Source organism: Hypanus sabinus, chromosome 3 (genome assembly GCF_030144855.1).
Source record: "Hypanus sabinus isolate sHypSab1 chromosome 3, sHypSab1.hap1, whole genome shotgun sequence".
In the NCBI taxonomy this organism is placed as follows: Eukaryota; Metazoa; Chordata; class Chondrichthyes; order Myliobatiformes; family Dasyatidae; genus Hypanus; species Hypanus sabinus.
In genome coordinates this window covers 28410165-28423846 of record NC_082708.1, presented here as the reverse complement: position 1 = coordinate 28423846, position 13682 = coordinate 28410165, and the positions used below count along the sequence as shown (strand labels likewise).

Below are 13682 nucleotides of genomic sequence, written 5' to 3'. Positions count from 1 at the left end.
TCTGAAGTATGCAGTCTGATCTGCATGTACTCTTTAATAAAGATTAAGGACAAGGTATCAGAAGTATTGGCCTGTATTTATGGTTTTATTCATGATTGATGACAGCTTTTGAAATTCTTTCTTTATGTAACGTCTAAAGAATTACTTTTTTGCAAACAGCCAGTATTAGATCTTAAAAAGTGAAAAGGCAAAGATTGGCTGAATCATTTACTCATAATCCTTTAGAATGCATAATACTGGATTGTGGTCCAACTACAATTTAGAATGTAGAACACAGAACCTTACAACACAGTTCAGGCCCTTCGGCCCACAATGCTGTGCCAGCCTTTTAACCTACTCTAAGATCGATATAACCCCTCCTATATAACCATTTTACTTTCATCCATGTGCTTAACCTAGACTTTCTTAAATGTCCCTAATGTATTTGCCTCCACTTCCACCTCTAGCAGGGCATTGCACACTTCCACCAGTACTTACCTCTGGCATCTCCCCGATACTTTCCTTTCATTGCCTTAAAATTATGCCCTCTTGCATTAGCCACTTCCACCTTGGGAAAAGATCTCTGGCTGTCCTCTTATCACCTTCTACACCTCTGTCAAGTCACCTCTCATCCTCCTACGCTCCAAAGAGAAAAACCCCAACTTGCTCAATCTATCTTCATAAGACATGCCCTCTAATCCAGGTAGCATCATGGTAAATCTCCTCTGCACCATATCTAAAGCTTCCACATCCTTCCTATAAAGAGGTGAATTTGGATCCTGTGGAACAAGAAAAATATATTGGTATCAATGCCTGCCTGCCTGCCTTTTGTTAAAATGTATTATAGTCTTGTTTTGATGTTATAAAAGGTGCCAATTCCATTTCATTTATGCTCAGTGGCCACTTTTGTACACTAGTTCGTTAATGCAATTATCTAATCAGCAACTCAATGTATAAAAGCATGCAGAGGTTCAGTTGTTGTTCGGAGCAAACATCAGAATGGGGAAGAAATTTGACTAAGTGACTTTGACTGTGAAATGATTGTTGGTGCCAGATGGGGTGGTTTGAGTATCTCAGAAAGTGCTGGTCTCTGAAGTTTTCACATGCAGTGGTCTCTAGAGTTTACAAAGAATAGTGCAAAAAACAAAAAAGTAAAATCCAGTGTGTGTCAGTTCTGTGGCCAAAAATGCCTTGTTGATCCGAGAGGTCAGAGAGGAATGGCCAGACTGTTTCAAGCTGACAGGAAGGTGACAGTAACTCAATTAACCATGTGTTACAACAGTGGTATGCAGAAGAGAGTTTCTGAATGCACAACACGTTGAAACCTTGAAGTGGATGGGCTACAGTTGCAGAAGGCCATGAACATACACTCAGTGCCCACTTTATTAGGCACAGGAGGTAGCTAACAAAGAGGCACTGAGTGTATGTTTTCACTTTTAACGTGCAGAACTCCTATGGAATGTTGTTGAAAATCTAAAACTCCGCTGATGCTGGGAATCTGAAATAAAAGCAGAAAATGCTGGAAACGTTGAGCAGGTTGAACAGCAGTGGTAGAAGAAAAAGCAAGTTTAATGCTTCAGGTCAAAGAACTGCTGAGCACTTCCAGCATATTCTTTTTCAAACTGGATGAACTATTTTACGTATGCTGTAAGCCTCATAGAAAGGCGAAGCATACGTTTCTCTTCCTCGAGCAGTTAGCCTGACTACTGTTGAGAAATTTTTTGATCTTGTGTGTGTGTGTGAAAGTGTGTATGTATGTGTGTGTGTGTGTGTGTGTGTGTGTGGAAATGTTTCTTGATCTGATATATATATATATATGTAGATGAAGGTGTAATTACACTTACATCTCCCTAAATTGACTTAAAATTAATGAATCTCAAACTTTAATGTTCAAAGTAACTTTATTATCAAAGTACACATATGTCACTGTATACTACTTTGAAATTCATCTCCTCACAGGCATTTATAGGAAAGTAAGGGAATACAATATAATTTATGAAATCTCACTAATAAATGAGCCCGGGGTGATTTTATATTCTTTTTCTGTGGCTTAAAGGGGAGCTGCTGGCTTAAAATTAATGAATCTAATCAATAAATGAATCTGGGGCAATTTTATATTCCTTTTCTAATCTTGAAGGGAGTTGTTCAGCCCCATGAAACCCAGGTCTTGCTCCATCTTTGCATTAGTGTGATCCAAGTGAAAGCGCAATGTATTGTGCATAGGATCTTAGTAAAGCATGTCAGTATATTGCTATGGTACAAGGTTGCTATAATCTAGTGGTCACCAACCTTTTCAAGCCCAAGATCCCCTACCTCGGCCGTAGTGAAAGGCAAGATCGACCAAATCGGTTAGCTACGCTCATGCGCACCAGGCAGAAAAGGCCAGAAGTAAAACCCCACAACCCGGAAGTAGAAGTAATGCATGTACACCGGGGGTCACCACCCTTTTTTCCACCGCGGATTGGTTTAATATTGACAATATTCTTGTGGACCGGCTGACGGTGGGGGCGGTGGGGCGGTGTTAAACATGACCGCAACACAGCGATACTCAAAGCAGGTTCCTTATATCTAGTCTATTCCGCAATTTAGTTTACGTGACTCTCAGCAGTTAGTTTCTGTCCCGCTTGCTCATGATTTTTCCGCTGAAAAAACTCAGTGGGTTTGTCTTAAGTGCAGGATGCTTGGACTCAAGGTACCAAAGCAGTTTTGAGTGCTCCGTTGCCTCATTAGACAGCCTCCTGCCCGCCCGCCGCCAGACGCTTTGGCCAGGTGTGGCTGGTTGTGGGTGGGGTGAGAGGACAAGGTAAGGGCCGGAGGTCTTCGTGCCGGGGCTGTGGCGGTGGCAGTCCAGAGAGAGCGACCGACCGAGCGAGGAGTGAGACAGGACGCCGCCCGCCCCCATTGTAGGATCTATCAGCCGACAAAAGTTTGGCTCGAGGGATGACTTTCAGTAGATCGCAGCGAGGTAGCTGCTCTGCTATTTACGAAACCCTGAGCCCGAATTAGGTCGTCTGCCAATATTTTAGCACCGGGTTCCCCACAAACATTCGGTGTGCTAAACAGGTTTAGAGGCGGTGCCCATCTGTCCACGCTCCAGGCCAGTAGCAACGGCACTTCCCGCCGGCCGTGTGAGGCAGCCGGTTACCCGAGGCCAACAAGTGATCCCTGGAGCAAGGGTATCACTGCGTTTAGGCGACTGATGACCTCGCGTGGGTAATGACCGCACATGCGTTATGACCTTGCATGCGTTCAAGTTCAACAGTGGGAATGAGGAAAGATGCAGCTGGCTCATGTATTTTCATATCGACAAATCATATCTGTTGTAATGTGACTATCATTAAAAGTAAGTTAATACTAATCGGGAAGCTGTTGGTAGCAAGAGGCGGGATCTGGGGTTGGCGGGGTCTTTACTTCCGCTCTTTTTACTCCCAGTATGCATTGTATATAGTTCCTCCACCCAGGCCGCACGAGGTACCTGGAAGCCTCTGTATTGTAAATATCATTTGCCGTCCCAGATAAAGATGCTCTTTTGGCCATCAAATTGTCTTTTTGTAAAGTAGAAGTCACCACAATGTCATTTCCCCGCAGCCACCCTGTGTACACTGTGTGTGGCGGGGGAGCTACACGCATGCGCGCTGGGCGGAAAGAACGGAACTAAACCCCGCAACCCAGAAACAATCCCTCAACAGTATTTGTGTACTTATTTTTCATTTTTTTCAGGATCTACTGGGAAAGTCTCAATGATCGACCGGCCAATCGCGACCGACGGGTTGGTGACCACTACTGTAATCAAACTGCTTAGATCCAAATAATCTCAACCACAAAAATATTTTGGATACATTATTGTGGTGTTTTTTAAAAATATTTTTCATCAACCTGTGGTGAAATGCTGCCAACCTGATCTGTTCACCTGACGTCATATGGCGGTTCTCTTCGATCATTCCCGCCCTTTCCTATACTGACATTCTGTCCTGGCTATACAGTTCGCCCATGAATAGGGACATGTGCCTCACTGGTTTCTTCCAGGTGCTTCTTCAGTCCACTATAAATGCAGTTATAGATGGGGAGAAAATCTCGTTAACTGGGTGATCAGCCTTGGTTTTGCACAGCTTTAGGCATGTTTTGTTCGTTTGTCTTTACAGCTTTGAACAAAGATCACTGGGATCCCGAGTTCCTGAAGGCCATTCCCATCATGAAGACACGGAGCGGAATGCAGGTAGTTTGTCTGAGACTTGAAGTAAATAAATTAACTTCATTCATTTCTATATTTAATCCTTCCTTTAAACTAAGCAGAAACCGGAATTTGATACAACCAATTTGGTGGCATGTGTTACAGAACAGAGAACATTTACAGCACAGTACAGGCCTTTGGCCTAGATGTAGTGCCGACCTTTTAACCTACTCTAAGATCAATCCAACTCTTCTCTCCTACATAGGTAGCGCTCCAGTTGTCTATCATCCTTGTGCCCATCTAAGAGTTTCTTAAATGCCCCTAAAGTATCTGCCTCTACTACCACCTGTGGTAGTGGCATTCCACACTCCCATCACTCTCTGTATAAAAAAAGAACACTTGTCCACTTCTATCAAATCATCTCTTTTCCTCCTTTGATCCAAAGAGAAAAGACCTAGCTTATTCAGTCTATCCACGTACAATGTGCCCTCTACTCCAGGCGGTTGTTACCTCATAGACAGCATCTTCTAGCCTGATAGTGACTTATTGTACTGGAAGACATCTACTGTGGCATTATACTGAAGAATGGGCAGTATGGTGACTCGGATGGTAGATCTGCTGCTTCTTGGCATCGGGGACCCAGGTTCAGCCCTGAGCCCGGGTGCTGTCTGAATCTTCTGGCCGTCTGGCACTCCACCTTCATCCCACATCCAGGAGATGTGAAGGTTGGTAGGTTTATTAGCTGGTGTAAACTGCCCCCAGGGTATAGGGAGTGGTAGAATCTGATAATTTAGATAGATAGATAGATAATATCAATCACAGTGAATGGCGGTGCTGGCTCAAAGGGCCGAATGGCCTACTCCTGCACCTATTGTCTATTGTCTATTATCCCAAAGGAAATTACAGTGTCACTGTCGCATTACAAGTGCACAGGGAGAATAAAACATCGGAGCAAATGTAGGGTTAGTGTAAATGTGTGGTTATGACTGGTATATCTCTAGTAAGGGCCATTGTATGGAATCCCTTGCCAGAATATAAGAGGCAGACTGATAGTTCATAGGCTCTCTGCTCCTTTGGGCCTCTCTGAGAATGTAAAGCAAATAATGATTTGAAAGCTTACCCTTCCAGACCTGTCTGTGAGTCCTCCTGTTGATCAGCCTACCAGGATTCTGACCGGTGCCACGTGCTTAGTTGTCCCAGCAAAAGCTTGCAGAATGGGTCCAGATGATGTGATGAGGGTGGACACATACAAGTTAAAATGGGATGGGGTCACATTGTTTATGTGGATGTCTCCGCTGCCTGTATTTCTTGTTGTTGGTGAGCCCTGTGTTTATGCCTCATTTTGTCTTGGCCATGAAGGTAGTTTTTAATTTTCATTTAGCGGTCCATGGCAAGTTGACAGGGCTCATGTTGATCGTGGTCCGTGTGAATTTACAAACCCAGGATGGCACCTTTGTAAGACAGTGTAGGAAGATGAGGTCATGCTGGGAAACCATCTTACTCTCTAAGTAAGGATCGTCCTGAATATGGGAGTTGGTAGCAATAATAACATGCAAAGAGAGCAATAGATAAATGGAGCCATCATTGCCCATTGATTGACAGCAGCATATTTTATTTAGTCATGGGATTTTGGCATTTATTACCAAGTCCTGGTTGCCCCTGAGCAGATCATGGTAGTTCTTGAAGCCCTGCACTCTGAGTGCTGAACACGCTCTCATAATGCTGTGGGATAGGGAGTTCCAGGATATGTGGTGAGGGAATGCCTGTATACTTCCATATTACAAAAGGTGTGTGACAGGGAGAGTGGCTTTAGGGTAAAGGATTCCTTGTGTATTTGTTGCCCTTGACCTGCCAGGTGCAATGAGGGTTCCAATTACATTCCTACTCCAGATTAGCTCGGAATGTGTCAGGCACTCAGCCAAGATTAATATTTCAGCTGATTATGCAATTAGAAATTATAATAATAGTCCCATTGTACGTAAAGTAAAATGGTTGTCTGGTGTGACCAAGAAGGTTCAGACTGTTCTGCAGTGGATGAATTAATCTGGGCCTAATTTGAGCTTAGCCAAGGTAGGAACCTGGGCTTCAGTTTCAGTTGCACACTGAATTGGGCAGAGGAACTGGGAGCGTATGTCAGATCAGTATAAGGTGACACTTGCAGGAGAGTGCATGAAACCTGGATGCAAGGAGGATCAGTCTGGATTTTACCGCCAATTCCAATTTTAAAAACTTGAGGTTCACTTGATGAGGAAGGTGGGGGATTGGTGCAAAGAGATGGCAGATGTGATTGGCTGAGTAGTCCAGGGCTATGGTATGGGTACCTTATTTCATTCATACATAGTGTGAAGACGTCACTAGAAAAGCCAGAGTTTATTGTCTATCCCCAATTATCCTTAGACAGTAGGGGTGAGCTCCCTTTTTGAACCATCACACTCTGTACTGAGTGTTATGTAACATAATTCTTGCAAATTAATGAATTATTTCACGTAATCCGCAGTGCTGCTTGCAGAGAGTTCTAGGATTCAGACCTAGCAACAATGAAGAAGAAACAAAATATTTTCAATTCCCAGGAGTTGCTGTGGTCGAGATTGTGAAGGATGTTCCTTCCTCTTGGTTCCCCTGTCCTCCAACGGCAGACCCAATGCTTTTCCCTTCAGGATTCAGGTGATGCTAACTCCACAAAGTATTTGTCGCAGCGACAGGGGAATCATGGTTGGGAAAAGGGTGTAGGAAGCAGCAGAGAGACATTCTGAAATGATCAATAAGCTAGTTGTTTGGAACCAAATGACCTTGCCTGATGCGTCTGGTCTAGGTATGGCTGTTCCCGCCCCTGGCACTCCTTTTCTGCCACCTGTCCCACACCCATCCCCACATCCCACGCCGTTCCCAAAATCCTTTGCTCCCAAAGGATTTACAGTCTCACTGTCTGCTCCACATTCACAAATACTCTACTATAGAAATGTGCCCAAGACTTTTGCACAGTACTAAAGAACAGGGAACATTTATTCATTAGTGGAGTTTATTTTCCACATCTGGAATTTGAACTTGTGCCTCTAAAAATAAAGATTAGCTTTATTTGTCACATGTATATCAAAACATACAGTAGAATGCGTTGTTTATGTCAAACCAAATCAGTGAGGATCGTTCTGGGGCAGCTCCTGATTGTCACTACATTTCTGATGCCAATGCAGCGTGTCCACAATTTACTAATCCTAATCTGTACGTCTTTGGAATGTGCGAGGAAAATGGAGCGTGCAGTGAAAACCCATGCAGAAAATGCTCCAGAAAACCCATGCTCCTTACAGACTGTGGTGGGAATTGAACCTTGATTAGCCATCACTGGATGGTAAAGCATTTAGTTTAATCACGTATACTACCACGCCACCCTCTATGTCAATCTAGTTTTCCAGTCGGAGTCAAAATTCAAGGTTGTTGTCATAGGCACAGTAATTTAGCCTCTAGTTTGGTGAGTGTGAAGCCATTTTCAGCTGTTAGATCTGTCTTCTACAGGCCTTGCATAAGAAAAATCTTATTTCATTTTCCTGTAGTTTGTAGTTAGTCTGTAGTTCTTAGCCTGTTCAGGAATCCCCCCTCTGTGGAATTAATCTACTCCACAAAAAGCTTCAGTTGGATCACCCTCAACTGTCTGACCTCAAGGCAATCCATGCCAAATTTTATCTTTCTTCAGATGAAAAGAAAGTAATAAAGTTAAACCTCACTCCTGCAGCAGTTTGGCTTGTGGCTTTGGCAAGCTGTCTGCATCACACAATGATGAAAGAGGGTGACTGTGTACACTGATGTCATAGTTGGAATCGGGCAGTGCATCTGACAGAAATGAGCAAAGCCTGAAAGATTGTCCGGGTCGTATTAGCAGAGTATCACTGAACCCACTAGAGAGAGGTCTCACTGCTTCTGAGAGCTTTAAAGGGTTTTGCAAAGAAGTTCAAAATCTTTAGTATTTGCTAATATTGGAGTCTGAACATTTTGGTTTAACAGATGATGCTGTAATCCTTTGAGGCATATGGTAGTCATTCTGCACTTGAATAGAAAGCGTGAATGTTATTAATTGAGAAGTGCTTATGCAAGACTCTCAGATTTTACGAAACAAACATCGAACCTAAAGCATTCTAACACAGTACAGTCCCTTCAGCCTTTTAACCTACTCCAAAATCTATCTAATCCTTCCCTCATACATAGCCCTTTATTTTTCCATCAACTATGTGCTAATGTAAGAGCTTCTTAAATGCCCTAATGTATCTGCTTCTACCACCACCCCTGGAGGTAGGTTCCATGTTCTCATCTCTGTGTATAAAAACTTACATCTAACAACCCCCCCCCCCCCCGAGATTCTCCTCCAATCATCTTAAAATTATGCCCCCTCAAATTGGTCATTTCTGCCCTGGGAAAAAGTCACTGGATATCCAGGTGATTTGTGCATCTTATCATCTTGTATACCCTCACCTCTCATTTTCCTTCAATCCAAAGAGAAAAGCCCTAGCTTGATCAACCTATCCTCATAAGACATGCTGTCTAATCCTGGCAACATCCTGGTAAATTTCCTCTGCACCCTCTCTAAAGCTTCCACATCCTTTCTGTAATGTGGTGACAGAGCTGAATATAATATTCCAGGTGTGGGCTAATCAGGGTTTTTTAGAGTGGCTCTTGGCTATTTGAACTCAGCCTCATGACTCAAGAAGGCCAACACACCACATGCCTTTTAAACAATCCTATGAACTTGCACATCAACTTTGAGGGGTCTATGGGCATGGGTCTCCAGATCCCTCTGTTTCCTCCACACTGCTCAGAACCCTACCGTTAACCCTGTACTCTGCCTTCAAATCTGACCTTCCAAAGTGAATCACTTCACACTTTTCCAGGTTGGAAAATACGCAAATACTAAAATTCCATTGCAGGGTATTACACAGCTACAAACTAGTTGGTACATTAAAAGGTGCAGTTAGTCTACAGTTGCTGAGAATACCTCAAGCAATATTGCCTCTAGAGTAGATGAGTTTCATTTGGTTAGTATTTTAAGATGATGTGGTGAGGACCTACAAGTACCTGGGGGTGCATCTTGATGACAGACTTGAGTGGAGCACCAACACAGAGGCTGAGTACAAGAAAGGCCAGAGTCGCCTCTACTTCAGAGGAGACTGAGGTCCTTTGGAGTATACAGGCCTTTCCTTCACATGTTCTACCAGTCTGTTGTCGCCAGTACAATCTTCTATGCGGCGGTGTGCTGGGGCAATGGCATCAATACGGGTGATGCCGGCCGGCTCGATCAACTGATTAGAAAGTTTGGCTCTGTTATAGGAGTCAAACTGGACACACTGGAGGCTGTAGTGGACAAAGAACCCTCCGGAAAATCCTGGCAATTCTGCACAATGTTTCTCATCCTCTGTATGCCCCTTTGGCTGAACAGAGGAGCACTTTCTGTAACAGGCTAAGACAACCACACTGCTCCAAAGAGCGCTATATGAGGTCATTCTTACCCTCGGCCATAAGGCTCTATAATGAGTCAACCTATAGCTGAGGGAGTGATGACCCCCCCCCCCCCCCCGCCTCCTGTTAGACTGTTTGAGATAACTTATTTTTCATTCTTTCTTACTTCTTGTCTAATATTTGTATATCTGTGCATTTGTAATGTTACTGTGACCTTTGGGATCAATAAAGTATCTATCTATGTATCAGAATATCAGGAAATGTGGCAGAAATATGGAAGAACAGGTAGTATGTTCAGAATGAATATCTTGATGTAAAGGGTCACTGGTCTGCTGGGCGGAACGGAAGAGGAGCCTCTGCCATTGTTACAAGACCTAACTGTTTCCATTCTGTGAGGAGCAGAGTCTGTGGATTTATCATTACCTTCGCAGTTGCTCTTCCTTATGTTGTTAAGTCATTGGTGTATGATTGTTTGGCAAAGAAATAAGTATTCTACCCCATGACTGCTAACACCCTCCTGCCATCATCTCTGAAGTATATCTGGTGTAAACTGCTGAACTGAAACCATCCACTGATGGAGCTCCCGTCTGACTTACAGCCCATAAGATGCTCAGTCGTCAATTCCGTTCCCTCCCATCTTGTAATCCTGCAACTTCTTCCCTCGTACACTCCCCTCAACTCCCTTGGAGAACAGAATTACTCGTGGTCTGTTAGGTTTGTCCGTTGAGTAGGTTCATTCGCTGCAGTTGGTTAACGGGGAAATTGTTAGGTGAAGGAAGTGCCAGTGTAAGCTGACATTTCTGCCAGAACGATAAACTTTCTGATTGATGTTTCGGCAATTCTGTAGGAAATCCTTTGTTTAATGGCCAAGAGTTTGACAACCCATATGGTGAAATACTGACCGACATTATTGTGCTGCTTTCAGTTCTCCTGTGCGTCTCCTAGCTATGGTGGGCCGGATAATGGCCATGAAGTCTGGGTCTGTAACAGCGACGGGTACGTCGGGCAGGTCTGCCTGCTCAGCATCAAACCAGTGCCCACGGTGGAAGCCTGCATCGCAGTCTGTTCAGCAAGGATCATCTGCATTGCCTCAGTGCCAGGTCTTAGTGGCACCTCCAGGTGGGCATTTATGCATATTACCCTTTAATCCACATTAAACTACAACTGGTATGGAATTAAACCAAATGTATTGCCACAGATCGATTGTTTCTGACCCCAACAAGCAAACCTTACTTCCCACTATTCTGCAAGTAGGCCAAGCTTGTAAAACACTCCAATGAAAGATATATTGGCTCTCAAGCATGGAATGTTACACAGGACTGGAAAATTGAATATGCCCTAAAGGCTTTATTGTCATTAGTACTCTGGTTTACAAACAGCTTCTGAGTGGTTTGCTATCTCCAATCTATGTCTATTCTCTTCAAAATTAAAAAAAAACACACCCTGCATATTTGCTTCTTGAAAACTCAATGTAATTTCTTAATTTATATTGAAAATTATATTATAAGTATATTCTTTCTAAAAAGTAGTTCCTGTTCCTTCTCTTCATAAAGTGTACCCATGCATAAACATGGTATAGAGAAAACATCTTGTTAAAAGGTTGTTAACTGCCCATAAATGTCAGGAATTTGCTTGTTAAATTGCTTATTATGGGCCAAGTTTACTTTCTGCAGCATTGATAGCAATTCATAGAAAGTGATCCCGGTGCGGCCTCCTCTACATTGGAGAGACCTGTCCTAAATTGGGGGACCGCATTGTTGAGCACCTCCGCACTGTCTGCCACAAGCAGGACCTCCCGAAGAGCAAATATTTTAATTCCCATTCCCTTTCCTGTTCTGACATGTCGATCCATGGCCTCCTCGAGCCAAGATGAGGCTCTGGGCAGAGGAGCATTGCCTTATATTCCATCTGGGTATCCTCCAACCTGAAGGGATGAATATCAATGTCTCCTTCCGGTGACCAAATTTACCTTCCCCGCCCCCCCCCCCCCCCCCCATCTCCCACTATTTCTCATCTCCTTATTACTTCCCCCTAGGTGTCCTCCTCCTTCCCTTTCTCCTGTGGTCCACTCTCCTCTCCAAAATGTCAATTGTTTACTCGTTTCTGTTGACCTCCTGAGCTTCTCTGGCATTTTGTGTGTGCTGTCATAGAAAGTGATGTTGTCCTGTAGTTAAACCTATCATAGATTTTTGAGTCAAAACTGTTCAGACCTATTTTCTGCCATAGGTCTGGAGTAGGTTAGCATATCATTGACTCTAACTATAGAGGAAAATGGGCATTCAAATCCTAGATCACTCTTCCTGAGGCACTGTGCCTGTTTTTCTTTGCATATTGATAAGATCTCAGATTTCCTGCAGTTCTGTGGTCTCCTTAATAAGTTTAAGTCACTCTACTCCAACTGTCCATGTGATGTTTACAAAGTTCTTGAGATACCAATGTATTTTGGGTCAATAATCTGTGGCAACTTGCACTAAAAGTCCCCATCTTGTAGATCAATACAGAGAGAGCGAATGGTGACTCTTCTCCCCCCTCTACTCTTTACCTTCTCAGGGAAAGGTCAGAATTGCTCCTGAGCCCTCCCTGTTTACATCCACATCGAACAACAGCGGTGCCTATGGAGGAGAACGCATCCCAGCAACCTCTCCTGATCTCCATCTCAAACTCCGCTCAGTTACTGGGGGAGCTGACAGAGAGTGGAAATAGAAGCCTGAACCCGTTTGACAGTGACGACACTGAAGATGACGAGTCCTCCCCAAGCCCCTCAGGCACACTGAGGAGTCAGGCCAGCAGATCTACCATCTCCTCAAGTACAGGAAGTGAGTAAAGTTTGAAACATTCTCATTTCCTGTTACCTTTATATCTTGCCGCTCTCCATTACTTTTGCCTGTTGGGTTCTTTCTAACTCTGACCTTTTAATTGGGATGATACAATGGCCAATGGAGACAGCCGAGTTTTTATAATGCTGCTTACATCGTAAATACATGTTGGTATTTATACATATTTTATTTCATTTCTGCATTTAATCTTCAATATGATTTCTTATGAAACCCCGTTTTACTGGGCATCTCTAGAGATGCGGCTCATTAGCCTCTTGCTAACAGACAACCATCTTTCTCAGACTCTGTCTGTCTCAGGTAGTTATAACTCCATAGGTAGATATAACTTGGTCCCGCCAAACCCGTGAGGGTAGGATATCTTGCCCACCCAAAACTCAGTTTGTGTGAATATCGAGTGATTTACTGTCCCGTGCAATTGCCCGTCGGCCAGAAATAACAGATCGTATACTGCATAAAGAAAGTATATTTATGAATGTTAACTTAACCAAAGAGTTATTAAAGAAAAAAACAAAATAGGTCCATTATAATTAAACAATCAAAATGTGTACAGGTTGGAGCTCAAATCTTCCAAAAGCTGATGTGTCTGACGTACTCACGGCACCAACTCCTGTTCACCAGTCTTCGGTAGAATTCCCCCTCTTGGGCTCCATCAGATCGCACATTCCCGCCAAATCAAATCCTACAGCTGGTTCTCTTGAGTTTCTTCTCTCCATCTCATGCCGAAAAAGAGTTTGACCCACCTCAGTGCCCGTCACAAAACCTCTCCCACAGCACTGTCTAGAACCTTCTCCCAGTTCCACCCTCCTGATTGGATAACACAGCATTCCTAAACACCCCTGAACTCCAACGGTAACCCAAACGCTACCAGCAGAACACACAGCTTCTACAGAAAACCATTACATGAAATGCCCTACAACATTAGCAGTGAATCTTTACCAGGGCATTACACTTACATAATATTCATTATCCTTTATAATTGTTGAATTTTTTTTTGTCGTTGTGTGTTGCGCCAACACGCCACAGCAAGTTCTTAATGCTTGTAAAAATAGATGCAAATAAAATTGAGCTTTGAGGTGCTGGAATGTGGAGAAACAAATCATCAACTGGAGGAACTCAGTGAGTTGAGCAGCATCTGTCGGTGGGGGTGGGAGGAATTGACACTCCCTGATGCAGGATTTCAAACTGAAACCTAGACAATTCCTTTCACCTCACAGATGCTGCTTGACATGCTGAGTTTCACCAGCGGATTGTTT

The 13682-nt window shown here is 43.6% G+C and overlaps 1 protein-coding gene across 2 annotated transcripts in view; it reads left to right on the top strand.

The window, feature by feature from the left end:
- Positions 1 to 13682, top strand: part of LOC132391139 (rho guanine nucleotide exchange factor 17-like) — a 483152-nt gene that overhangs the window by 430272 nt on the left and 39198 nt on the right. For both annotated transcript variants that reach the window (XM_059963957.1, XM_059963956.1), the window contains exons 12-14: positions 4122 to 4195; positions 10518 to 10711; positions 12143 to 12408. In XM_059963957.1, coding sequence (XP_059819940.1) covers positions 4122 to 4195; positions 10518 to 10711; positions 12143 to 12408 — 534 coding nt within the window. The remainder of the gene's footprint in view (positions 1 to 4121; positions 4196 to 10517; positions 10712 to 12142; positions 12409 to 13682) is intronic.